The sequence below is a fragment of the Periophthalmus magnuspinnatus genome, chromosome 2, assembly GCF_009829125.3.
Source record: "Periophthalmus magnuspinnatus isolate fPerMag1 chromosome 2, fPerMag1.2.pri, whole genome shotgun sequence".
In the NCBI taxonomy this organism is placed as follows: Eukaryota; Metazoa; Chordata; class Actinopteri; order Gobiiformes; family Gobiidae; genus Periophthalmus; species Periophthalmus magnuspinnatus.
Window position 1 is genome coordinate 2832802 of NC_047127.1, and position 27134 is coordinate 2859935.

Genomic DNA, 27134 nt, shown 5'->3' on the forward strand with positions numbered 1-27134 from the left:
ACCCAAAACACATGCAGATACCACAAAGTACACGGCCTATGCCCATTAAACTGAACAGAGAACAGCCTTGTGTACTCACCGCAGCCTTGGGGAGCAAACAAAACACAAAGAGAACTAGGTTAATATGTAAATACGAAAAAGTATTATTAAAGTATTTTTAGACACATTCAAATTCAGACAGATTTTTTTTTTAATGAAGAAAACTAAATAGAAAAGTCTATTATTCACCTGTCTGTAATCTAATCTGTATGTATTTATGTGTATCTAAGTATATGCAGTGCTGGAAGAAGTACTTAATTCTGTCACTTCAGTAAAAGTACAGATACCGGAACAAAAAATTCTCAAAAGTAAAAGTATCACATAAAAAAAATCAACAAAAAGTATTAAAGTGCCTGTTTAAACGTGGACTTAAAGAGTAAAAAGTTAAAATATTTCTTGCAGATTTTAAGTCTCATAAAACTTCAAATGTAGAGATTTTAATATAGATTTGAGCTAAATTTTGTTCAACGGAAAAAACTGAATCAATCTTTTTTTCTAGCTGTTTTTATTTGCTGTTATATTTTTGTTTTGCTCAAATTATGAACGTGTTAAAAATAAACCCTCAGCCTTTTCAGCAGGTCTCACACAATAATACAAATACTTTTAAAACACTTTTCAGTCCTGTTCAAAAATGTAGTGGAGTAGAAAGTACAGATACTGCTCTCAAATGCAGTAAAGTAAAGTAAAAGTAAGTACAGATACCTACAATATTCACTTAAGTACAGTACGTTACTACTTTTACTTCATTGCGTTCCACAGGTGAAAGTACCTGCCCAAAGAAGGCCACTCTGAAGTACGTCCCCAACAGCCTTTTCCCAGAATGCATCACTTCTATGACCTTGGTGTAGGCGCGATGCAGTGTGTCATACAGATGTGTCAGTTTCTGTAACGCAAAACACATGTGAAGAATATATATACACAACTTTTTAAATTTTTTGTTATTTCTGTTACTATATTAAGCTGCTTGTTTTAGTTTAAAGGTGGAGGTTGTGTCTACTGTAATTTCAAGCGAGAATATTTTTTGAAAGCTTTAAAATTACGCAAAAAATATGGAGGAATAAGGATGTATTTGTAATTTATTCTGTTTTTTTTTTTTTTTAAACATGGGTGAAAGCGAAACCTCAAAATCTCTCCGTTGTTCATAGATGGGGATTATAAGTTTGTAGACGTCGGCGATGAGTTCGTAGCGCTCTGCTTTCCAAAGCCCGTCCGCGCACTCCTCCAGCAGCTCCATCAGAACCTCCTGAAACACAAATAAATACCACATCATTTTTCACGTGTCTGCGGTTTTGTCCAGTGGAGCTTGAAGCGAGCGCGTTGTCCCTATAAAAAAAAAAACGGCAGAGCGTCGAAATCGGAAATGAACGCATCATCTTCACTCCATAAAACAGATGGGAGGGAAAAAGTGGCGTCTGAGGCTGTTGACAATCTCGTAAAATGCACATTGTAAGGAGTGTGGTATATGGTGTATGGTGTAGAGATGGAAAGTACTTTTAAGGCCTGTTTCACGCGTGTGCAGATGTGGAAAATACCATGTGTAAGAGGGAAAGATGTTATATTTGAACTGGAAGGAATGTGCCTGTGTCGTATTTGTTCTTTCCGAATAAAAATGAAATGAAAAAAAAAAAAAAACATCCAGTAAAACGCAGATTTTGAGGAATATGATGTAGAGATGAAACGCACTTTTAAGAAACTTTGAGTAGTACAGTTGTCTCTCGCTATAACACGGTTCACCTTTTGCGATTTCGCTGTTTCGTGGATTTTTTAAGTGCAATTTCACATGCTTTTTTACATCGTACAGTACAGAGTGTGTTCAGACAAATTTACATAAACGTTGGATCGCAGTGTGACTCTGAAGTGCTGTATGTTTGCAATTTGTTTTCTCCCCGACAAAACCCACAATGTCGATGAAACGTTCTGCACCGACAAAGACGCCGACGAAGGTTTGAACTTTGAGAGAGTTTAAACGAGAGAGAAATGTGAGAAAATGTTAACGCCTGTGTGAGAAAAGTGTATAAAGTGTGTGGTGAGGGGGTTTTACAGCTGCAAAATAAACCTGATACTTCACGGATTTCGTCTGTTGCGGGTTATATTTAGAACATAACCCCCGCGATAAACGAGGGACCACTTTAATTCCTGTTTCACGTGTGTGCAGAAATAGAAAAACCCATGTGTAAAAGGGAAAGATGTTATATTTGAACTGGAAGGAATGTGTCTGTGTCGTATTTGTTCTTTCCAAATACAATAAAATGAAAAAATGAAATAAATAAACACAGATTTTGTAGTCAGTTTCATATCAGGCTCTAGTGAGACTCTCTCAATTATTAAATGATTTTTCAAATGCCCATACATGCCCGTCTATAACTGATTTACAGCCCCGTATTGATTATGGTTGAAATTTCTGCATTCAGCAATTGATTATCTTTGATAGAGATAAGAGAGTTTATCGTCTCATACGTGGAATCGATTGGCTAATCATTTACTTCCTTGTGGATTGATTGAGTTTCTATCGAGATACAAAACCGCGGCCGACCTCATTAAAGTGAACGTCCTGCATTCCCACGTCTTCCATCATGGCCGCCTCCTCGTCTATGTTTGGGGTGATGACCCGGAAAGCGGCGCAGCCCTGCCTGAACATGCCTGCGAGACAAATGAGACAAAGGTACATTACGATATGATTGATGTTACCGCCATTACATTTAATATGGGCTATTTTTACACAGTGGCAAAAGTAACTCACATAAAAAAAGCGCTGTTGTCATATTCCATCGAAGACATTTCATAAAAACTTTCTCAAACCCGTTATTATATGAGCCTTTTGTGATTTACAATACCACAAAACAAAAGCGGCGGGTCTTTTGTTGTGGAGTGATGCACGACAAAAGACCAACTACTAAGCAAAACCTTTTATTCTTTCTGCCATAAAACTTTTAAATGGAAAGTAAATCTGCTAATGTCCCATGATGCACCGATGCAGCTAAAACATGGAACATTCTCCCTGAAGATATGAGACAGGCCTCGACTTTGACAATGTTTAAATCCAGGCTCCAGACGGTTCCGTTTAGCCGTGCATACGACTGAAAGGGTTTGATTCTGCACTTTTCTCCTTTAACGTTAAGTTTATGATGATTGTTTGTGATTATTTAGGATTTGATTTGTCGTATTGTGATTTTAATGTCTTTCTTATTCTGTAAATAAGTTGTGCTGTACAAATAAACTTGCCTTGCCTGGTTTTAACTTGGTTTTAATTGCCTGGTAAAATTTGATCATGTGACCTTTTGAGATTAATTAAATTGCTAATTGATTGATTTACTTTAATATATCTATTTTTTGCATCTATTCCATGATTTCAATCTAATATGGATGCATAAGCTACACAGAAGCATTTTCTATCTGCCTCGTGTAATTGTAAAACACCTGAACGTGCGCGTGAGCTGATCTTCTGATTTAAAAGGTGAAGAAACGTGAAAAAGTATCTTATCTGTAAATGCCTTGTTTAAATACATAAACTGTAGACCTTTGGACCTCGAGGAGAGCAGAGGGTTCTTTACTGAGCTTTATCACCTGGAATGAACACATGACAATGTATGTTTTTCATATCATTACTGAGCAGATAATTATCTTCTACGATTAACTTTAAACTAGTGACTCACGACTCGACTTCTGAAATGGAAGGACGATAAAAACAACGAAAGTGCGCGTCAGTTTAAAGGTCCTAGATTATGCAAAACTGACTCGTGTGAAGTTTAAGTCCATGTTATAATGTTGTTATCTCTTCAAAAACAGACCTGGAGTTGTGTTTTGTTTCATTCACACATGTTTGAGTGACACTTTATTATTATTCTGTTTACGTCTCCAAACCTCAAAACGCTCTGTTCCACCTTGTGATGTCATCAAGTGGTAGATTTCAAGTTAACAGCTACTTTTTACCTTAAATCCAAGGCTTAAATGATCCAAATGATTCTATAAATGAAGGTGTGTGGAGTTTAAAAACACAGTGGAGCACTTCCTGTATCACCACACTATGACATCACAAGGTGGAACAGAGTGTTTTCAGTTTGAGAGAAGAGCTCAGTTTGTGTGTTAAACATGTGTGAATGAAACAAAACACAAGTCCAGGTCTGTTTGTGATGAGGAAACAACATTAGAACAGATCAGAAAATGGTGTAATACGGGTCCCTCACCTTTTCTCCATAAATACTCAGCCACGAGCGCCGCCACGTGAACATAACACATCGCAGCCTGGACACAGAAAAATCCACTTTAGTTTCACAGTCGTCCATTTAATCCAGAGTTAATAGTAAAGATGATCTGTAGTACCTCTGACAGATCTCCGTTCTTGTTGTGGATACGGGCCATGCTGTCCAGCCAGGTCTTGCGTAGCTCTGGAGTGCTGGTGTAGGACTTGGCTAAACTGTACTGAAGATCTACCAACATCTCGGGGTCGTTCTCGTGCTCCTTCATCTGCTCCGTGGCCATCAGCACCGTCCGAATGCGTTTCATCAAGTCCTTAACGTCGGACGGGAACGCCGTATGCTACAGAACGACGCCGCTGCAGTTACACAAGTAATACACGTGGAGATTTGTATTTTTTCAAACGACAGCTACCTTGATGTTCTTGTCACTGTTCGCACAATTGTTGATAATGGAGAGAGACTGCTGGAAGCGGGTGCCGCCGATCCCGATCACGTCTGCTATCAGCTGACTCACGGCGATGACAACCTTAGAAGAAGCAGTTTCAGTCAAATACCTGGGTTGTTTTGCTGAATTCTGGGTGTTTTTTTTTCTCGATTTCGCTCTATACCTGGAGGTGCGTTCGTACAAAAGACTTGCGGCCCGTGTAGTCGAAGTTGCTTTTCATGAGGAAGTAGAGCAGATGGGCTGCGTCGCTGCGAATACCGCTGAGTTTGGAGTTACAGCATTTGAGGATTTCATAGCAGAGAGAGGCGCACATGTCGGCTCTGCCATCAAAGAACGTACAGGGAAACTACGGGGGAAATAAGAAGATTAACAATGATTACTTAATAATAATATGTGATATCCAGGAGTCTATGACAGATACAAACTACCAGTCAAAAGTCTAATTCAATTATTTGACTTTCTAAACTACTAGTCTGTCCACATCTCCACAGCTCAAAATGCTCTGTTCCACCTTGTGATGTCATGAAGTGGTAGTTTCCAAGTTAATCTCTCCCTTTTACCTTTAGTTCAGTAAAGATGGACAATTCCTGAAATCATCCAAATGATTCTAGTGAAGGTGTAATTATTATTTTTTTTACATGACTCATAAACATAAATGAAATCCAAAATTCCCTCAAAAATCTTTAATTATCACTGAATGCAAATAAAACTAACTATATGATTTCTTCTAAAAAAAACTACATCTCCAAAGCTCAAAATGCTCTGTTCCACCTTGTGATGTCATGAAGTTGTAGTTTTCAAGTTAACAGCTCCTTTTACCCTTTTTTTCTTACCCTTTTTCCCTTTTTTTTAGTTCAATAGAGATTAAATTATCCAAATGATTCTAATGAAGGGAACTAAATATTTTTTGACAAAGCAAAGAGTGGCTACTTTGAAGATTTGAATATAAAATTAAAAAAAATAGAGTTTTTTTTTTTTTTACTACGCCACTCTGTATGTCTTACTTCATATATTTGAGGTCTTCTGTGTGTAAAAAACATGTAGAAAGTAGTAAAAATAAATTAAAAAAAACATAGAATGAGAGGCTGTGTCGTGTATATAGGGCTGAGCAGTTAATACAATTTAAATCTTGATTACATTTTTTTTTACTCAGAACTATTAAAAAAAGTGTGTCTAATGTGTGTTGTTGTCTAATCTACATGAATGACAAACATTTCAAATCATTTATAATACGACTTTTGATATATATGTGTATGTGCAGGTATTCAGTTCTGTTATTCTTTTCATTTATTCTATATTTCAAAAAAAACATAATAAAAAGAGTTTAAATAAAGACTTTTAATAACTGTTTCTGTCCACATCGTAGCCGTTGTGGTTTTACCTTGTAGATGAACGTCCGGAGGGAGGTGAAGACGTGTTTCAGCGCCGTCTCCGATTGTGGAATTTGCAGAAAACACAAATGGACCTGGAAAACCTTCTTCATGAGAGGGTTGTGCCCGAGGTCAGAGGTCAGCTGTGTCTGGTGACAATAACAAAATATATATATCATCAGGAAGTAGTAGCCGATGGGTTTAAGTAATTTTTTTTTTTTTTTTTTACTTTAAGAAAAGGAGTGCCCCAAGGCTCAATTTTGGGCCCACTACTTTTTACTATATTTATTAATTCCATTGGTGGCAATTCATACATTTAAATGCTGATGATGCTGTTTATGCAAGTGCTCCCTCTGCTGGTCAGGTGATTTTAAAACCACAGCAAGACTTTAATTAAATTCTAAATTCCCTTAAAAATCTTAAATTATCATTGAATGCAAATAAAAGTAAGTATATGATTTTCAAACTATAAATCTTTACACTAAATGGTACATTGACTGAAAGAGTCACCACCTGTAAATATCATGGGAAGAGAACAACACTGTAAAATGTATTTATCAGGGATTACTTGATAGACTGCCTGAATATCTCACTTGTTTGTTGAACTTTGATACGGGAACTTTTAATACAAGATCTCATGATTGTCTACAGACCTGTGCAGTTATGTGTTTGTTTTTGTTTGTATTGTTAAAAGAGACTGGCACTTTCATTGGGCTCTCTTTGTATAAACAAAGATAAATGAACAAATGAAATCAACAACTAACGTGCAGGATTTGTGTCAGACTGAGCTACTGCTGGTAATGCCCCTTTAATTGCAAATTTTACTTTACTGTTTTTGAGCCGTTACCTTGAAGCCCATGATAAAGATGCTGAGCGTGTCCAGCACCGTCAGGCAAACCTCCGTGGACACATTAGCCTCTAGCAGACACTGGCTGCTCACGTCAGCCTCAGCGTGAGAATACACTGCACGACACAGACAAAACGCAAATAAACAACAGGCCAAATCGTTTTTCTTGTGGATCAAAGTTTGTCTGATTCATAAACTGCATAAAGAAATGAACTAAGTGAGTGTGACATCGGCTCCAGTCGAATGAAGCTCATCGAGGAAAGATTTGTCTGTTATTAATGTTCATATCTTAATGTACAGACACAATCTTGAAACGAAAACCCCAGGATCATGTAGAGCGGGTTAATACGAACATTTAAGAGCAAAATGACGAGAGAGGGGACTTAGTTTTCCAGTAGAAAATGAATTAAACCAGAGTCAATGGAGCTCGCAGCGCGCTCATGATCATTTCCTACCTGTAGCATGGCGGCTAGCGGATTAGCTATGTCTATTGTCTAAGACAAAAGGTCAAGACAGAGCGATAGGTTTTTACTGACACCATAAATATCACATTAACTCAAACACTATCAGTGCTGTGTTTATTTCAGTTGATAAAGCTAATGACCATTAACAAGGAACTGGCGATAAAATGGATATACGGTAAACAAAATAATCTTCAGTGTAAATGTAGTGTGTTTCAGCTGTTATAGGTGATATTTTGAGGACTTTTCACTATCCAAAAGACATATTATCTTTATTTAAATTGTTTCTGTGGCAACATTCTTAATATTTTTTATCATTCTGAAACCATGGGTAAACTGGCCCTGTAATAAATGTGTGAATGTAAACGTGAGTGTACTGTTTGGAATTTCCTTTCTCTTATCCAGACGCTGCAGTAAATACCAAAAAGGAATAACAAGGTACATCACTAATAGATTACATAATGCAACGTGACTCAAAATGGGAGTAAAGAGAAACTAAATAAACTAGAATATGTAGTAATGTGTAAGTGCGTACTGTTGTTTAAATCATAACTATTGTGCTTGTGTCTCTTTATAGTTATAATTTGCACATTTTAAATCACAATATTGATCTAAAACAACTTGATAAAAAGAAACAAATCCGCTGACTTTTGTGTTAGAAAACTGCGGTGTCCAATTTGAGCTGATGTCGCCGTAAACACCATCACAACAAAGCAACAAAGAGCGGCGCCCCCTATGGACAGCTGCACGTCACACTAACGAGAAGTGGGTTTTAAAAAATTTGTACCAAAATGACGATGCGACGCTGCCAAATCCTACGAGTATCACCGATTAAGAAAATAAAACTGGGGGAAGGAAGTGCGTACGTCACAGTGGGCGTGTATCGGTTGAGGTTAAACGGGGGTTGATCTGCAAAATGGCGCCTTAAAAATAGTTGATTAAAGATTACTCAAGCATGAATCACTCCAAATACAACTTCAAGACAGTAAATGAAAAGAAAACAACTATAACATGGTCTAAAGGTCTGAAAAGTCCGTTTTGCAGAATAGTAGGTAACATCTGTGTGAGCGCGTACTGTTGTTGAAGGTGTGTGCGCTCTCAGGCGTTCCCAGCTGCTGTAGACGTGCGTGCAGAAGCCCCGCCCTGTTTCGAGACACAGGTAGAGTTAAAGACTTCTTATCTGGAGTCAAAAGGCTTGTCCCGTCCTGGCTCCTATGGAAGAGAATAACGCAGATTACTAACCAAGTTTTTCAAAAATCATCTGATATTTTATTGATGAACGATATAACTTAAGGATATTTAAGCCAAGGCGTTGAACTGCAGCGTGCATAAGTCTTACCCATGCAGGAGGGAGCCAGGGACTTAGGCATTAGTGAAATAGAACTTGCCCGGAGCATTAATAATAAAGAAAAAAGTGCAGTGTTAGCAGATTCAAACGGTTTAAATTATGCGAGTGTGCGTCAGTGGGATTTCAAACTCCATTTTGGGTGAGAAGGTCATTTTCAAAGCAGTTTATATTTGATACTTTTACCTGGCGATGAATCTTTTGCCCATATAACGGAACTGATGAAGGCACACTCTGCAGAAAAAAAAGTGTTTGTTTAAAGGAATAAACAACAGAATTTATATATTTGATTTTAGAACACAGTAATAATAAGTGTCTAAACCAATAATGTCATAGCAATCTGATTAATCTGACATCAAACCCTAATCCAATATGACGACAGCAAAAGTATTAGTTAACCCTGATAGTAACTTCTTGGGAATAACATTGTAACGTTCTGGTGCAAGAAAACACACAGAATTCCTCTTTATTTTAGGAATACAAGGGCAACTGCAGGCTGTAACGCAAAACAAAGCAAGAGCAAAACAACAGCAGCCTCAACTCACTAGAGCCAGTGACCTAGACCAATAACTGACCAATAAAACCTTCACATCAACTTATCGGCACAGCAACCACTTGTCACACACAAAAGAAGTTATATTATATTAAGGAAGACCTATCGTGTTTCAAAACGACTTAATAAAAGAAAAATGTCCCGTGATTTTCGCGTTAGAAAACTGCGTCATCACAACAAAGCGCCGAATCCTATGAGTATCATCGATTAAGAAAATAAAACTGGAGAAGGAAGTGCGTACGTCACAGTGGGCGTGTACCGGTGAAAATGGGGGGTACATTGGCAAAATGGCATCTTGAAAATAAGCGATTAAAGATTAAACTCAAACATGAATCACTCCAGATACAACTTCAGACGGTCAACGAGAAGAAACAGCTAGAACATGGTTAAAAGCTCTGAAAAGTCCAGTTTGTATCTGATTTACAACAACATGCAAACAATTACAAAAACAACTAAAGGTGTAAGACAAAAACTCTGAACTAAACTCAAAATATCAGCTCATTACACAACAGACACTACATATATTTCTTTATCCTATCACCATGCAAGACCTACATTGTAAAGTAAAGCCTCAAATATAAATGAAACCTTACCATAAATGAAACTTACTCTAATAGTGTAAAGAAGTCCATCAGATCTGAGGGAGCGGCTTTATTCCAGTACGCAAAAAGAGCCTCTGAAGATGACATTTTAAGGCAAAATTAAAATTATAAAAACAGTTTAAACAGGAGCGGGTTAGCAGTAGCCGTCTTACCCTCCGACATGCTTTTGAGTATATGTAGAAAACACATGAGCAGGTTCCTGATCTCATCTCTGTCCAGTTTATCGCAGCGAAGCATGGTGCTACCCAGGGCGGACGCACACTGGTTCTGAGGCAAAATTAAATAGTTAGCTTCGAGAAAGGCTTTGAGAGAGATGAACAAACCAGAAAAAAAAAGGGTTGAGCGCAAAAGGCAGCTCTGCGCTTTGAGATAGCAACATCAAACTAAAGATTTCAAACTATATGAAGTGTTTGAGGTGGAAAGTCAGTGCGTACACACACTCCCTGATGTAGGACGAAAAGAAAAGAGACTGAGAGTGGATTGTACAGATGCCCAGAACCAGGGGAGTCTCCAGAGGGGGACAAAAGTGTCTATTGTCTCATGTCGTAGAATTAGACCCTCTTCTTATTAATTTATATTAGAGGGGGCCCGTGTAGGTTGCCCTGGGTCCCCAAATTTCTGTTTACGGGCCTGGCAATAACTAGACCTGTCACTCACTATAATCACTATATCGTTCAAAATATACAAGATGGAACAATACTTTTTGGGGTCAGTCTTTCTCACGTGTACTTTTTCTTTGCACTACTGGGAAATTTTGTGTTATTTTTTGGTTATATCGTGAGATTTAAGCCATAAAAGTTTGAATTAATAACTTGTACGACTCATTACAGACGCAAACTAAGAACTTAAGTGTTTAATTTGGATATTTATTTATTGCAGCTCATGATTTCTAACAATATTGTACATTTAGAATAGTTTTTGTGGGTTAAATCTGCTCTTGGGTTGCTGCGTCAGTGGCATAAATTGCAAACTGGGCTCTGTACAATCTCTAGTTCACCGCAAAAAGGTCCACTCAGGTATAAGTACTTGTATGGATGTGTTAGCTTGTCCGTTCAGGCCCGGTTTATCATAGTCACTGTCTTGTAGTGAGTCTAACAGGGGCACAGAGAGCAGGGAGAAGTCCATGGTGATGCGTTTAGGTACACGGTTTGGGGTCGGGTCTTCGGTGCCAGCAGGAAGCACGGGTACGTTAACGGAATGTCTTCGAAATTTCTCTCTTTGGTGGGTTACTGTGCAAGGATCGACGGTGTGGGGGTGCTGGTTTGATGCACAAAAAGCTATTTATGAAACAATCTAACGTAGAGAAAAGCAATACTGTATTTGTCTGGTAATACCTTCTCGAGGGAGTTGGTTCTGTCACTGCTTTTGTCTAATAGGCTGTTGCCAGAGTCGGTGGAGATGAGGGAGCCCCTGGAGTCCGCGTGGTGAACGGCGCTGACGTTTGGAGTGGAGCTGTGGGGAGAGGCTGCGCAAAAACAGCACACAGAGAGTTAGATTATAGACCTGGTTTAATAATTTGCGGTACATGTTAGCTACATATTAACAAAGAACTGACCTGTTCCAGAGATGACCCCAAATACGTCTTTGTGGAGAGCGTTTTCTATACAGCTGCCAGGTTTGTGAGGCGTTACCATGGCGTTTGGCACCAGCGAGTCCTCCCTGTGATTCTGAATATATGAAATAAAAATATATATATATAGATTAACAACTCGATATGTTCACACGTCACAGAACATCTATTAAAGTTCCTATGTGATGCAAAATTGTGAGCTTTAAGTCATGTTATAATGCTGTTAACTCCTCAAAAACATACTCAGAGCTCAAAATGCTTCGTTCCACCTTGTGATGTCATGAAGCGGTAGTTTGCAAGTTAACAACTACCTTTAATTCAGTGGAGATTGGAAATTCCAGGGCTGAAATTATCTAAATGATTCTAGTGAAGGTGTATGGAGTTTAAAAACACAATGGAGCACTTCCTGTATCACCACATGATGACATCACAAGGGGACAGAGCGTTTTCAGTTTGAGAGAAAGTCCTAACCCCAGCCTAAATATCCAGGGTTTGCGTATTAAACATGTGTGAATGAAACAAAACACAACTCCAGGTCTGTTTGTGATGAGGAAACAACATTATAATAATATGGGACCTTCCAAATACATCTCACTATAAGAACAGTTCATGTAATTCAGTCTTGTGCCACTAGGTGTCACACTTACACTGTGGTTACTGAAAGGGGCCAGGTCCTTCATGTCCAGCCTGTGAACGTTCTCCTGAAGCAGTCCAAACATAGGGAGGTACAGAGTGGCGAGCCGGGCCTGATGACTCTGTGCACAGCATCAGGGTCACATCTTTAGTAATAAAATACAAATACAAACAGAAATGGCTTTGCTGTTGGACTCACTTTTGCAGCGTAGCGATCGTCGAATGTGTGTTTGATCATCAGAGCTTTGAGCACCTGGATGGCGGTCTGCCGTATCTCTCTGTACTCCTGAAGAGCCCCGCCCACTTCCTTCAGCAGGAGACCGACCAGGAAGTGATTGCGACAGAAGTCATCAGTCAAAGAGTAATCTAGTTGGAGATCTGGGCAAACGATATTGAGTTACGCGAGGCAGATGATGATGATGATGATGCGGGAGACAAAGTGATCCTGAAGGTTATTAATTTACCCTGGAACCGCTGTATTCTTCCCTTTCCAAACGGCATGGGCAGGTTGAGAGGAACAAAGTGCTCATGGCTGCAGACGACGCGCAGGAACTCAAACTTAAATTCATACAGCGTCTGGAGGAAAGAAATATATCTGATCATTTCTCCGTTTAAATCTAATTCTAAAATGTCAAATGATAAAAAGTCTTTAAACCTTGGGGTCGCCCGGTACAAAGCAGTTGATGTAATTATTAATTTGTTTGAAGACAAAGCCTCGGTCCATGAAGGTGAAGCAGCGCTGGGGAGGAAGGAGAAAAGAAAAGCTGGATTATTACGATGGATGGCACTACAAACTAAACTAATATCGTTTATCATGATAAAAAGGTGAGATATTAATCGCCTTGTGTGTATTTTCAAAGCAGAAAATCGATCAAAACTAAATATCGACCTGTGCTGGAGATTTAAAGCCGATATTTGAGGATTACAGATTTAGATTTAAGCCCAAATATCGGCCAAACGATATGTCGATCCATCGCTAACATGAACATTTTTAAACAACTCACAGCAACTTTTAATTATTATCATGATATAATCGTTAATCGCGATAAATTTGGTTATGATAATCGTGACGCCACATTTGAATATTGTCCCACGCCTAAGGTAAATATTACATCAGTGTGATTTGCAAACATATGAAGGGAATAAGAGGAACAAACTTTAACGAAAACTGCCAAGCTGTGGTTAGCGTTCCGCGCGGCATCCAGGTTGTCCTTGTACTTCTGTGTGATGTGCGGCATTAGCATGTTGACCAGCGTCTCCACCGCGTGATAGAAGGAGGCGGAAAAACGTTGGTTTCTAGAGAGCTGGAAAATTAAATCGGAGAGGCAAATGGTTAAAGGCATTCATTCGATATTCATTAGAAGAAGGAAGCAACAGATTTACCTTCACTTTCCCACTTTCTATGAGATAATGAGCCATCGACTTGACTAGCGCCTCAAAGAAATACCAGGAGTGCTGCAACGGAACAGGATTCAGAGCGAGGCAGACAGCCGTGGAGTTTTTCAAATAAAAAACACATCCAAAAACGTTACCTTGAGCAGCTTGTTACTTGTCAGAAAGTCGGTGGATGGTTTCAAAATGGCTGTCATCGCTTTTGCTAGTTCCTCGTGAACCGTTTTTACATTTAAACCGGAATATGGCTCGGGTTTCAGCACAAACTATGAAAGACACAAGGGAACTGTCAAAGGTTTTACAGCAAACATAGTCTTGTATTATTATTTCAAACTGCTCTGAACCTTCACATAAGATCTTAGGTAGTGCTCCAGCCCCTCCTCGTGGCACTGTGCAACGACGTGAACCATCACTCTGCAAAAAAGACACAGTAATGAGGCAAGACATGGAAACACAGAGAGACGGCAGGTTTTGGTTCACTCTACACTGAAGAAATGTGCTGTCTCCACACTGGGGAACAGCATTTATCCACCGCCTGCAGTGTTCAAAGCATAGACTGTATATAGAAATGGACAGAGCTAACCCGCTAGTCGCTGTGTTCAAAACAGGAAGTGTTTTGGCTCCATCGACTCTGGCTCTAATTCACTTTACATTGAAAAACTGCCACCCGTTTCTGTAACTGCTGAAGTGAGACTCGTCATTTTGGTCTTAAATGTTCGTATTAACCCGCTCTACATGATCCTGGGGGTTTGATTTTGCAATTTTGTCAGTGAATCAAGATATGAGCATTAATAACAGACCAATCCGGTGCCTTCTTTCGCCAAGGTCGCTCCCGCTAGCTTTAACAGGTTTGATTGACAGCGTTACTAAGCACCCGCTCCCTACTAAACCAGCGGGACGGTTGCCACCTATAACTGCTAGCCTCGATGAGCTATAATTTGGACATTTTAAATCTCAATATTTATCTAAAACATCTTAATAATAGAAATGAATCCACTGACTTTCATGTTACAAAATAGCGGTGTCCAATGGGAGCTGATGTCGCCGTAAACATCATCACAAGCGCTGCATGCTGTTGGCGCCCCCTATGGACAGCTGCACATCGCACTAGCAGGCAGCCAAATTGTGTTTATCTATACCGAATCCTACGAGTATCATCGATTAAGAAAATACAACTGGAGAAGTGCCGATGGAGGAGAAAACGGATTGATCGGCAAAATGGCGTCTTGAAAATAAGCAATTAAAGATCAAACTCAAACATTCATCACTCCAAAAACAACTTCAGAGGCTCAGTGAGAAGAAACTATAACATGGCTGAAAGTTCTGAAAAGTCCATTTTGTAGAATAAGTCTGATTTTACTGTATCTGGCTACTGAAACAAGACAAAAGTTTATGATAAAAATAACTACCTCGTCACGTTAACAGCTACATCCTCATGTGTGGCTCTGGTTAAAACACAAAACAACTGGTTGATAATCGTCGGGAGGAAGTTGACCATGACGTGCCCCTCCATCGCATGAAGACTCTACAAGCAGATTTAAATCATTGAAATTTTCCATATTAGCGAGGACCATTTTGCTTTAAACGCTATTGAAGAAGTATATTTACCTTGAGGTATTTGACCAGCTCGCCCTCTAAACCGTGCTCTGATAAGTTCATCTTTTGACAGTGGTGAAAAAAGTTGTGCAAATGTTGATCCTGGGGAGAAAATGCAGTTTCAGCAGGACATTTTGAAGAGTTTATGTATTTAAATTTGATGTAGAGACAGAGATACAAAAAGCAGAACGCAGACCTGAGTGTACACTGTGGAGACGAGATGAGTGGAGACTTTGAACAAAGGTTTTCCGCTGTCGACCCATTTGATTTCTGAGCCTGAGTGCTTCAAATAAACAGACAAGTAATATATAAATACAATATATAAACTAAATAACCCCTGGACAGGAAGAATGCTTACAGTTATCATTTCCTATTTATAATTACATCCTCAAACCTAAATCTAAACCGGGAAAACAATAGTATGCTAAAAGCCAGTATGCTAATAAACAATATCCTTCTATTGTAAGCAGTGTTTTCCATTAATAAAGAAGACTATGGCGGCCCCACATAGTCTAAAATCCCCCCCCACAGTCAAATTTTGTTATGCTGATACAATCCAGCCTGTTTTTGTTCTTGCTAATTGTGAAATCATAAACTACACAGCTCAAAAATGACAGTAAGACAGTGTTTACACAAATCGAATTAGATTAAATAATTGAATTAGAAGCCAAAAAAACCCCAAAACAAAACTCAAAATCTATGGGAAACACTGGTAAGTATTTGAAAGTTAATTTTAAAGCAGTTTCATATATACTTTTTGTTCTCTTTAAAAAGTTGTGAGCAAAATGTTACAGTTAACTTTATAATTAAGTGAATTTTACACCAATCAATAGAAGCCGAGTGTCAAAGTAACTGCACAAGGGAGTAATCAGAAACTATTGAATTTTGGATTTAGAGATCACATTTTAACACTGATCTAATTCGCTTGGAATTGTCATAAAAGCTTTTTCGATTTTGCAATTTGGTCGCAGCTAATAAAATTTCCTCTGCAAGTTAACGATTAGCCAGAAGTGAATGCGTCTTATACTTTGATGACAGCATCCTGGGAGCCTAGATATAATATTTTGAGCTTTGAAGAAAATGCAGACTGGCTAATAATAAAGCGTGAATGAAACAAAACGCTACTCCAGGTCTGTTTTTGAGGAGGTAACAGCATTAGAACACGGTTTAAAGCCTCGATGAGCTTCATTTGACTGGAGCTCAACGCTGTGGGTGACGTCACACTCGCTTAGTCCACATCTTGACACAATCTATGGTACCAGTACGTCTTATAAAAACTATAAAAGAACAAAACAAAGCAGCAGTAATGGACCAAAACCGTAACTTTTTTATACCTTGGTGACAGCGTCCTGGGAGCTTAGATACCCAGCAGGCAGATTGGCAGCAACAGGCAAGAGCTGCTCGTTCATAATAACCCTCCCGTCTCGGAGCAAAGGCAGCCACGCGGAGCCCACTGTGATAAAGACAAAGTCAAATACAAAAGAGCGGAAGCAGAACAGTAGCGTGTAAATGTGCGCTGATCTACCTGGAGTCTCTATCAGGTCTCTCTTCTTGCTGTTACTGTCACAGCTCACATGATAAAACGTGAAGAGGAGATGGTGATTCTCGTGTAGTTGAGTGGGAAGCTCAATTTTTATCTACAACAGGGTGAAAAATATCCCGAGGTTGGTTTTCTGAATGCGGTTAAAGCTTTGAAAACACCTCAGACTAATGGGATTATAAGTCAAAAGTGTATTTCAAATGAGGAACAAGATAGTAATAGTGAAAATATACAACTACACAGTGCCGTCAACAGAGATTTGGGGGCCCGGGGCAAGAAACATCACATCGGCCCCCCCTTTTATTATAAATGAACAGGAAGAGGGTCTAATTCTGGGCTCCTAAGACTAAAACCCTGGGGCCCGGGACAATAAACCCCATTTGTCTCCCCTTTGTCATCTCCCCTGCAACTACCACATACATCTATAAAACATAAAAATATAATTCCATCCATCCATTTTCTCCCGCTTATCCGGAACTGGGTCGCGGGGGCAGCAGTGTAAGCAGGGACTCCCAGACTTCCCTCACCCTGGACACATCCTCCAGCTCCTCCGGTGGGACCCCAAGGCGTTCCCAGGCCAGCTAAGACATAGTCCCTCCAGCGTGTCCCCCGGTGGGATATGCCCGGAGCACCTCCCCAGAGAGGCGTCCAGGGGGCATTTATCATTTTTATTAGGGATTTTATTAGCATTTATTTCCTTTAAACTAAACTAAAATAAAACTGATCCAAATGTTACATAACAGATTACGACAGAACACATTTCAGGGCCAACTACAACCAGTAAATAGTCTTATCACATCAGTTTACATGTCCAAAACAGGATATCAACTGAACCGATCGGCGCAGTAGTGGGAATCATGAGGTTTTTGGTTCAATTCCCACTTTAGCGCATATTACTGTGTTCCAGGGTAAGACATTAAACCTCTAATACAAATATACGATCTTTAATCTGCGTGTACAAACATACAAACCTCGTCATAAAACTCTGGGTTCTGCTGGTGGTGAAGAACAGTTGCGTAGGCCTGTTTCGTGAAGAGGGGGCCTCCTGGACGTCCATAAATACACTGTAAGAAACACCAGTTATTAGAAGTTATTAGATTAGCTCCATTTTGAGGTTTATATTCAGAATTAAACGTCGTGTTACATAATAGAGATTGACCTTTAGCGGCTGTGCTTCGTCCTCATCAGAGTCTTTAAATTCTATGCACACTGCGATGTTCCTTGCCTGGACAGAAGGTTGAAAAGGCAAATGCACATTACATCTGAAACGCGGGAGTCGTTTTTTGGCCCAGAACCAATTTGCTGCCAGACACTCTCTCTATTCTAACCCTTTGTCCAGTCCACAAACCCATTAGCTTCAACAGAAGGTAGGAAAATATTTCAAAGTTCGCCAGCTCCCGTTTAAAATGGAGGTCAGAGAGGAAAAATAGGTTGGTTTTAAATTAATGTTTTAGTCAGACACTGCTGCTCTGCCTGAGGATAATGCCAGAGCTTAAGCTGCCAGTTGTTATAACGCCTAACAAAAAAAGAAAAAAAATCTGAGAATGCGTGCCAATAAAAAGATTATAACTTTAACAGCAGACCTATTCTACAAAATGGATTTTTCAGAGCTCTTAACCGTGTTGTAATTGTTTCTCCTTCGAAGTTGTTTTTGGAGTGATTTGTTTGCGTTTGAGTAATCTTTAATCTCTTAATTTCAAGACGCCATTTTCCTGCTCAATCCCCGTTTTCACACGCCACTGCTCCGTACTTTTAATTTTATTTTCCTAATCAATTATACGCGTGGGATTTGGCAGCGTTGTGTAGTCATTTTGGCGCAAAAAGAAAAAAAATGGGCTGCTCGCTAGTGTGATGTGCTGCTTTCCATAGGGGGCGCCAACAGCTACACAGCGCTTTGTTGTCATGACGTTTACAGCTCCCATCAGGGACGTTGGACTGGCGGGGTAAAGGGTACTGTTTTCCCAGGACGCGGTGCAGGGAGAGGCCCCTCATTAAGTCTGTAATATGCATTTTTCATAAGACTATATAAATTGCAGGCACCTCAAGATGATTTTTATCTAGGCCTCAGAATTTGCTGCTACACCCCTGGCTCCCATTGGGCACTGCAGTTTTCTAACGCAGAAGTCAGCGCAATTGTTTCTTTTATTAAGTCATTGGATTTAGATGGATTTAAAATGTGTAAATCACAGCATAATGATCCACAGGTGTCAGAGATTATAACTATAGAGCGACACAAGCACAATAAGTCCGATTAAACTAGATTAGACCATGAGAGGAGATTTGAACTTAAATAGCGCAAAAAGTACCTTGGCAAATGACTTCTGGCTGTCGTATTTGAGATGTTTGGGGTAGACATAAAGGTGGTTTTTGTAGATGGTAAATGGTTGGGAACATTTGGCGATGCATGGGACGAATTCTTCAACTTCGAGCAAAGCACTGCTGGGTCCATTTCCCTCAAAGTTCCTCACGGGGATGTACGAAGGAGTAACGCAATCTAGAAACAACAAAAAATAGAATTGTACAGAATATAAAAAATATATAAAGTGGAACTAGGCCTGTCAGTATAATCAGTATATCGATTTAACGTTAACAATATGGAAGCTGGAACAAGATTTTTGGGGTCAGTATTTATAATGTGCAGTTTTTCTTTGCACTACGGGAGAATTTTTGGTTATTTTTTGGCTGTATGATAAGATTTAAGCCGTAATAGTTTGAATTAATAACTAAATAACTCATTACACCAAAGTTAGTGCTTAAATGGCCCATATTACACTATTTTCTGATCTACTATATGTTTTAATGTAGTTTCCTCATCACAAACAGACCTGGAGTTGTGTTTTTTGTGTAATATAGGACCTTTAAATGCGCTTGTTAGTTTCAGTATTATCGTTTATCGTCTATATTTACTTCAGCGATAGTTTCAGTCGAACTTCACACTGTGTTATCGTGACAGGCCTAAGTGCAGCTAAACATAACTTAAATCTTTTACTTGTTACATCCGGAGCAACACTGTCGACTGTCACGTCCAAGTTGCCCAAAAGCACAGGAAGCTTGGCCATTTTCTCCGGTCTGCAGAGCAAGTAACTGTTATTCTATCTGAGATCTTTTTTGAGAAAAATTTGTGAGGATAAAACAAAGCCCTTTCTGAACTTTCTTACTTCCTGAAGTCAGTGAGGAGTTTGAACATATCCTCGTCTGACAACTTGCTGCTGTCCTGTCTGTAGAGAGCGGAAAACCGAGTGCTTTTGTCCAAGGTTCCAGATGCGTCTTTGAATACAGGGCTGCAGGAGAAAGAAAACACCTTAGAAGTCAGGGAATATCAAGATGAAATAAATGTATTTCAAATCAGGCGTGACAAATTAGGAACAAGCTAGTAATAGTGAAAATATACAAAAATCCAGGGCCGTCGGCAGAAATTTGAGGGCCCGGGGTAAGAAGTGCCACATGGCCCCCCCTATAATAAATTAATAAGAAGAGGGTCCAGTTCTAGGCCCTTTTTTCCCCCTGTCGACACCCCTCAAACTCCCACATACATCTATAAGATTCAATTCAATTTTATTTATATAGCACATTTAAAACACAACTTAAGCTGCCGAAAGAGCTTTACATAAACAACAACAAACAAAAACTGAAACTACAAGGTATAAAAATATAATCGTTGATGATATTTTGGACATAGACATTATCATTATTAATTTAGCTTTGTCGGTCAGTGTATCTCTCTACAAAAATGAATTAACTGTGTTGAGTGTAATTGGAACAACACTGGTCAATATTCTTTGGTCAGAGCTACAATTATTGATCTGGCACGCAACACAAATGGAAAAATGAGAATGAAAAAAAAAACAGATCAGTGGGGCGACAGTAGCTCGGTTGGGAGAGTGTGTGTGTACATTTGTGTGTGAATGTGTGAGTGGTTCCTTGATGTAAAGCGCTTTGAGTCTTAAAGCTGGAAAAGCGCTATATAAAAATGTGACCGTTTACGATGTACCTCAGGCAGCAAACGCACCAGCTAAACCCATAAGTGACACTGATACATCCAAATGTTACCCCTCAAAATGTTATATTAGATCAACGTAAAGATAAAAACACATATTATATTTTAAACATTTATTTTTAGCAGTTTTATGAGTTATATTTCTGTCTATCCCACTGCACACAGGATTTCTATTAGCATCAGTAAAAAAACTCAGTCAGTGTTATGTAATTTGTGTGCTTATAAACCACGTGCTAATCGCTAATTAACCTTTAACAAGTATGAAAAAAATGCAGTAAAAAGTGTCTAAATTACACCACCTGTTAAAAGTTTGGAGATTTTTTTTCTACATTTTATATACAAACAGAAGAAATCAAATATATGACGCAAGATATATGGAATTATGTAGGAAAGGAAGTTAAATAACTACTAAATACTTTTCGACAAAGCAAACGGCGTCTGTGTGATCCCTCAGCTGTCCAGATATGATCCAATGTAAAGTAAAGGGTGACTACTTTAAGGATTTGAATACAAAATATAGTTGTAGGGGTTGGTAGTACCGCACGATACCAATTTTAAAAAGATATTTCTAGCGCCTGTTTCCATATAAATGAGACCAAAACTCTATTAAAAGCTCAAATATTCCTTTATTTTGGCATTATCCATTAACAAAAGACTGTTACTCATCAATTTGCAATAAACAGGTAGCAACCATTGACTGTATATATAAATGGACGTAGCTAACCTGCTAGACAAGTTCAAAAAATAGGAAGTGAGCATGGACGCGCTTCCGGCTCCATTGACTCTCTGGCTCTAATTCAGTTTACATTGAAAAATTGTCTCTCCTGGTGTTTTTATTTCACTATTGTGTCCGTAATCAAGACATGAACGTTAATAAAAAAATAAATCAGGCGTCTTCTTTCCCCGAGGTCGCTCCCACTAGCGTTAGCCACAGGTTTGATTGACAGTGGTGCGAGCGGAACAGTGTCGGTCTGGATTGACTCCAGTTAAAAATGGATTTAAAGACACTATTGTTAATGCAGAAATAATCAAACATTTTGCGAAAACTCACCGTGCAGCCCAGGCAAAAGGCATCCTGTACTGTCCAAGTCTGCTGCAGGCCGTCTTGGCATTTTTCAAAACCTTCTGTGCAATCTAACAAACAGGAAACAACATTACAAAACAATAAGCCAACCTAATGCGATTATGATAAAGTATATAATGTTTGTTTTTTTTACCTTTGTTGAATCTGAGCTCTTCATATAAGGTTCAGTGCAGTGGGTGATTCCTCCCTGCAGAACTTTCTCAATCCTCGCAACTAGGAAGATTTCTGGGTGTGGGCACGTGACCGAGAACACGCCTTGTTTTGGATACTGCAGAGCTGCTTCCGGGAGCGCGCGAGGATCCCCGTTGATTTGAATATCTGGCCCCAAACCTGAACCGGTCATCTGTCGGACTACGGGGTGATTCAAGTCCACGTGGAAATCGGCGGAGATCTTTCTGCCGTTCTGGACGTCAAATAAAGACAGGACGACGTAGAACGGCTCCACCTTTGGGAACGAGGAGGAGAGAGGCAGGGAAAGCGATTAGAAATGAAATATAGTGAAAGAAAGATTCAAATCTGTCAACTGGACAAAAAGTGGTAGGAGTGAAGATGTTTGGCTGCTCGTCCAAGCCGCTTCTTCAGTTCTGGTCAGATTACTGATGGACGCTGCCTTATATTGATCTGAAGGAAGGAGCTAACTAAAGAAAAGAAACAGAAAGTATATAAATCGTCTCTATTGCACTTCTTCTGTTTAGAAATGGGCCATGTATGTAATGTATCTTTCAAACCCATCACTGTCCTCTCCATGAAAAAGCAGGTTAACCATCGCTATTTGTATAAAGTTGCCTTCTTTCCCCGTCAGCGTTAGCAACAGGTTCGATTGACAGCGTTGCTAAGTGCCCGCTCTGTGCTAAACTAGCGGTGCAGGTGGGAAGGGGCGTTACCTTCAACAGTTTCGCTCCGGATTGGCTCTTTGGTTGCTATGATACTCGCGCTCGGAATTTCAAACGTGGAACCTGGCTCCAAATGTATTTATAAAGTGAAAACTTGATAGATTGCCTGAATATCTCACTTATTTGTTGCACATGACATAATATATTTTGAAGCTATATCAAAACGGAGAAATATTCCAATAACTAATAAGACTGAAACGACTTTATGACTGACACAAACCAGGAAATAGAAAATAAAAAGTCCCATTAAAAAGCCTGAACTGCAACTACTAAATAGCAGAATGGAGCGATAATAATTAGCCATAGGAGTTACTTTGTTTACGTTCTACAGCTCAAATCTTACCTTATTACATAAAAATGGCAAAAAACTCCCCACTATTGCAGAGAAAAAGTACCCATGATAAATATTGAGCCCCAAAACATATTAAGTTGATGTGGAATGGAACACAGGAGCGGGATTTAATACGTTCTCTTCTTCCCACTCCTTTTCGAGCTTAAATAAGAAAAAAAATATATGAGAAATGTGAACTGGATACATGTATATTAACTTCTTGTGTTCATTAATCTGCACGAAAAAAAAAAAAAAAAATGAAAACGAAATGAAAAGAAAAGATATAGTAATTATCATGACAGGCCTACGCATGATCGTCTAAGTCTAAGGACGAGCTGCAGCAGAACTGATATGCGAAAAAGGAGATTTGGCTGTTTTGCTTCCCCAAAAATGGAACATATTTCAAGGACATGCAAAACTGGAAACTTTGGTGCGACAAATGCACTTTAATAATCTGGAGATGAGCATTTATACTCACACCTGCTTCTGTTTTTAATGTTTTAAATGGACTTGTGTACTTTGTTTTTTTTTTTATATTTGAACAGGGCGCCCATGAAGAGGAGTCTGAGTGCTCTCGATGGGCTCTCCATGTATAAATAAAACATTGAAATAAATAAATAAATAAATAAAACAACACGTTCCCGTTACACAGAGCCATTATGTGCGCTAATAGCTGGAACACAGATAGACACAGGGCTTGGAAACTGACAGCAGGAAACCGACGTCAGGCTGGTGTGTTGGTGATGGCGGTTGTGGCGGTCGGGTGGTGTTGTGAGGTCTAAAGCCAGTTACCACGGCAACCGGCGGTCCGGGCTGCCAGCTAACGACACCCATTTCTCCGAGGTCGAGCCAAATGGGCCGTCTGAACTGTGAGCGATCCCCGGAACGACTTCAAAACCCTCAACTCTGCCCCCTGTAGTCGGGTTTGTTGGTTTTACAGATGAAGTGAAACGTACATTAGTGGTGGGCCCTTCGTCGTTCTCGGCCACGCAGCCCTGCAAGTTGAACGAGAGGTCGTGGCAGCTGACCAGCACTCTCTTCCCGAACTTTTCTTCAAATTGCCGTATGTCTGGCTCGATCCCGGAGATGTCTAGTTTCTGAAATGAAAAATTGGTTTGTAAAAATAACATCAGAGACAGGGACGAAGTTGCGTTGGTGTTGTATGAGCTCATTACCTGTGTGTCTGGGTCGAGAGTGAACAGCTTGAGTCGAGCTTCACTTTTCATTTTAGACTCAATGTCTCTGGCCGTCTGTAAAAATACATTGAGTTATTTTTTATTTATTGTTTATATTACATTTGAACTGTGTTAGATTCAGTGAAGTGTCCTGTCGTTAGTGTTAAATGTGAGGGATGTAACCATAGACTGTATAAAAATGGACATAGTTAACGTGCTCCATAGACTCTGGCTTCAACTCACTTTCTATTGAAAAACTGTGTCCCCCCTCTCTGTAACTGCTGCTGTCAGACTCGTCATTTTGGTCTTAAATGTTCGTATTAACCCTCTACATGATCCTGAGGTTTTTATTTCACTATTGTATCTGTAAATCAAAATATGAACATTAAAAACAGACAAATTGGACACTTTCATTCCCCAAGGTCGCTCCTGTTAGTGTTAGCAACATGTTTGATTGACAGCGTTACTAAGCAGCGTGCCAAACCTGCGGTACGGGCAAGAGAGGGCGTTACCTTCAACAGCCTCGCTCCAGATTGGCTCTTTGGTTGCTATGATACTTGCGGTTGGAATGCTACTATTTGTTTCCTCATCGCAAACAGACCTGGAGTTGTGTTTTGTTTCATTCACACATGTTTAACACACACAAACGCTGCATATTTACACTGAGTTCTTCTCTCAAACTGAAAACACTCCGTTCCACCTTGTGATGTCATCATGTGGTGATACAGGAAGTGCTCCATTGTGTTTTTAAACTCCACACACCTTCATTTCTAGATTCATTTGGATAATTTCAGCTCTGGAATTGCTAATCTCTACTGAACTAAAGGTAAAAGGAGCTGTTAACTTGAAAACTACCACTTGATGACATCACAAGGTGGAACACAGCATTTTGAGCTTTGGAGATGTTATAGACTAATACTAAAGTGTTATTCAAACATGTGTGAATGAAACAAAACACAACTCCAGGTCTGTTTTTGAGGAGGAAACAGCGTTAGAACATGGATTAAAGCTCCCAAGAGTCAATTTTGTGTAATATAAAACTTTTACAGTTTATGAAATAATCACATGAATGTTATTTGTTTTACATGGCACATTTAGATTATAGACAGCACTAATTAGAAGTAGAAGCTTGTAGTGCATTTCCCCTCAGTCAGTATTGACACAAACACATCTCATCTCACTTATGCCCAAGTACTAAATAATTCATGACCCATAACTCAACTGAACCAGCAGAAAATGCATCGTAAGTGACATTTATTCTAATCCAGTGGTGAAAGGTAACGAAGTACAAGTACTAAACTGCTGTACTTAAGTGGAATTTTAGGTATCTGTACTTTACTTAAGTACATTTTACAGTGAGTACTTTTTATTTTTACTTCAGTACATTTCAGAGCAGTATTTGTATAGTATAGACTCCACTACATTTTGGAACAGGACTGAAAAGTAAAAGTACTTTTCATATGATTTGAGGGGTTATTTTTACCATGTTCGTGGAAACATCCTGACTAAAGTTCAAGAGTTCAAGCTTCAGCTTTGAGCAAAACAAAAACAAATACACAAAATTCACAAAGAAAATGAAGAAATTGGTTCATATTGTTACTGTTGAACAAAATATGTCTCATTTTGAATCTATATCACTACATTTACACTTAAAAGGAACAACACTTGTGTGAAATACTTTTACTTTTTACTCTTTAAGTACATTTTTAAACGGGTACTTAAATACTTTTACTTAGGTCATTTTTTTTTATTTTTTCGCCATGTTAAAATGTTGTTGCTCAAAAACAGACAGAGTTGTGTTTTGTTTCATTCACATGTTTGAGTAACACTTTATTATTACTCTATAACATCTCCAAAGCTCAAAACGCTCTGTTCCACCTTGTGATGTCATGACGTGGTAGTTTTCAAATTTTCCCTTTAGTTCAATCAAGATTGAACTAAAGGTGTTTGGAGTTTAAAAACACAGTGGAGCACTTCCTGTATTACCACATGATGACATCACAAGGTGGAACAGAGTGTTTTCTGTCAGCCTAAATCTGCAGGGTTTGTGTGTTAAACATGTGAATTAAACAAAACACAACTCCAGGTCTGTTTGTGATGAAGCAACAACATTAAAACAGATCAGAAAACATCACAATATGGGCCTTTTAAGCAACAAAATGGAGTCCTTCTTCCACCACACACTATGTTTTGCTGTTTTTATCGCAGCTCTCGATTTATGGAGTCTAAACACACTTTACCAGGTGTTTGTTGCGTTTGCACCATAAGGGAATTCTGCTCCATAGACCAAGCACTTCAACAGCTACAAGGGCCTAAACAACGAATCCATGTGGGCTCTGTGTGGTCGCAAACATCTCACTTCAGATGGGAAAAACACATTACCTGAAAGCTGTCCTGAAAACTTCCGGATGAGGCGTCTGCTTTTCCATGTTCTTCGTCTGCTGGAAGGATCAACACAGAGTTAGAAGATTCAGTTATATCAGACTTAAACATAGACTTACACATTCACACATCACAATATAATATAGAGGTGGAGTGATATGTTTTTTTTCATGGCAAATGCCGATATCAATTTTTTAGAATCCAGAACAAAACATGGCCCATACGCTCTGCAGATAATTTAAATATGTATTAGTTATTTCACTTTTTTTCTTATAATTCCATATATCTTCATATATTTGATGTCTTCTGTGTGTATATAAAATGTAGAAAGAATATGTAGAAAAAAAACATAGAATGATAGGACTAAACTGGGACTAAACTGGGTCTAAACAGGGTCTAAACTGGGACTAGACTGGGTCTAAACAGGGACTAAACTGGGACTAAACTGGGACTAAACTGGGTCTAAACAGGGTCTAAACAGGGGTGAAACAAGGACTAAACAGGGACTAAACAGGGAGTAAACTGGAACTAAACTGTGACTAAACAGGGACTAAACTGGGGCTAAACTGGGACTAAACAGGGTCTAAACTGGGACTAAACAGGGACTAAACTGGGGCTAAACAGGGACTAAACAGGGTCTAAACAGGGACTAAACTGGGACTAAACTGGAGCTAAACAGGGAC

At 39.1% G+C, this 27134-nt stretch overlaps 1 protein-coding gene across 5 annotated transcripts in view; it reads right to left on the reverse strand.

The window, feature by feature from the left end:
* dock9b (dedicator of cytokinesis 9b) overlaps window positions 1-27134 on the reverse strand; it is a 75188-nt gene that overhangs the window by 5615 nt on the left and 42439 nt on the right. For 2 of the 5 annotated variants that reach the window (XM_055226298.1, XM_055226304.1), the window contains exons 9-46: window positions 26452-26510; window positions 24070-24144; window positions 23851-23991; window positions 21804-22115; window positions 21638-21720; window positions 19748-19870; window positions 19579-19658; window positions 18896-19083; window positions 17749-17814; window positions 17561-17653; window positions 16575-16686; window positions 16384-16502; window positions 15246-15332; window positions 15062-15151; window positions 14863-14978; window positions 13798-13867; window positions 13594-13719; window positions 13445-13516; window positions 13219-13365; window positions 12717-12800; window positions 12526-12637; window positions 12261-12439; window positions 12076-12183; window positions 11414-11525; window positions 11193-11323; window positions 10011-10125; window positions 9866-9932; window positions 8890-8937; window positions 8434-8501; window positions 6898-7013; window positions 6062-6199; window positions 4844-5026; window positions 4648-4761; window positions 4360-4575; window positions 4224-4281; window positions 2573-2679; window positions 1160-1282; window positions 809-922 (exon numbers count right to left, since the gene is read on the reverse strand). In XM_055226298.1, coding sequence (XP_055082273.1) covers window positions 809-922; window positions 1160-1282; window positions 2573-2679; window positions 4224-4281; window positions 4360-4575; window positions 4648-4761; window positions 4844-5026; window positions 6062-6199; window positions 6898-7013; window positions 8434-8501; window positions 8890-8937; window positions 9866-9932; window positions 10011-10125; window positions 11193-11323; window positions 11414-11525; window positions 12076-12183; window positions 12261-12439; window positions 12526-12637; window positions 12717-12800; window positions 13219-13365; window positions 13445-13516; window positions 13594-13719; window positions 13798-13867; window positions 14863-14978; window positions 15062-15151; window positions 15246-15332; window positions 16384-16502; window positions 16575-16686; window positions 17561-17653; window positions 17749-17814; window positions 18896-19083; window positions 19579-19658; window positions 19748-19870; window positions 21638-21720; window positions 21804-22115; window positions 23851-23991; window positions 24070-24144; window positions 26452-26510 — 4352 coding nt within the window. Of the gene's footprint in view, window positions 1-808; window positions 923-1159; window positions 1283-2572; window positions 2680-4223; window positions 4282-4359; window positions 4576-4647; window positions 4762-4843; window positions 5027-6061; window positions 6200-6897; window positions 7014-8433; window positions 8571-8889; window positions 8938-9865; window positions 9933-10010; window positions 10126-11192; window positions 11324-11413; window positions 11526-12075; window positions 12184-12260; window positions 12440-12525; window positions 12638-12716; window positions 12801-13218; window positions 13366-13444; window positions 13517-13593; window positions 13720-13797; window positions 13868-14862; window positions 14979-15061; window positions 15152-15245; window positions 15333-16383; window positions 16503-16574; window positions 16687-17560; window positions 17654-17748; window positions 17815-18895; window positions 19084-19578; window positions 19659-19747; window positions 19871-21637; window positions 21721-21803; window positions 22116-23850; window positions 23992-24069; window positions 24145-26451; window positions 26511-27134 lie in introns of all 5 variants that reach the window. The other 3 variants (XM_055226288.1, XM_055226303.1, XM_055226293.1) reach the window with 2 other exon arrangements.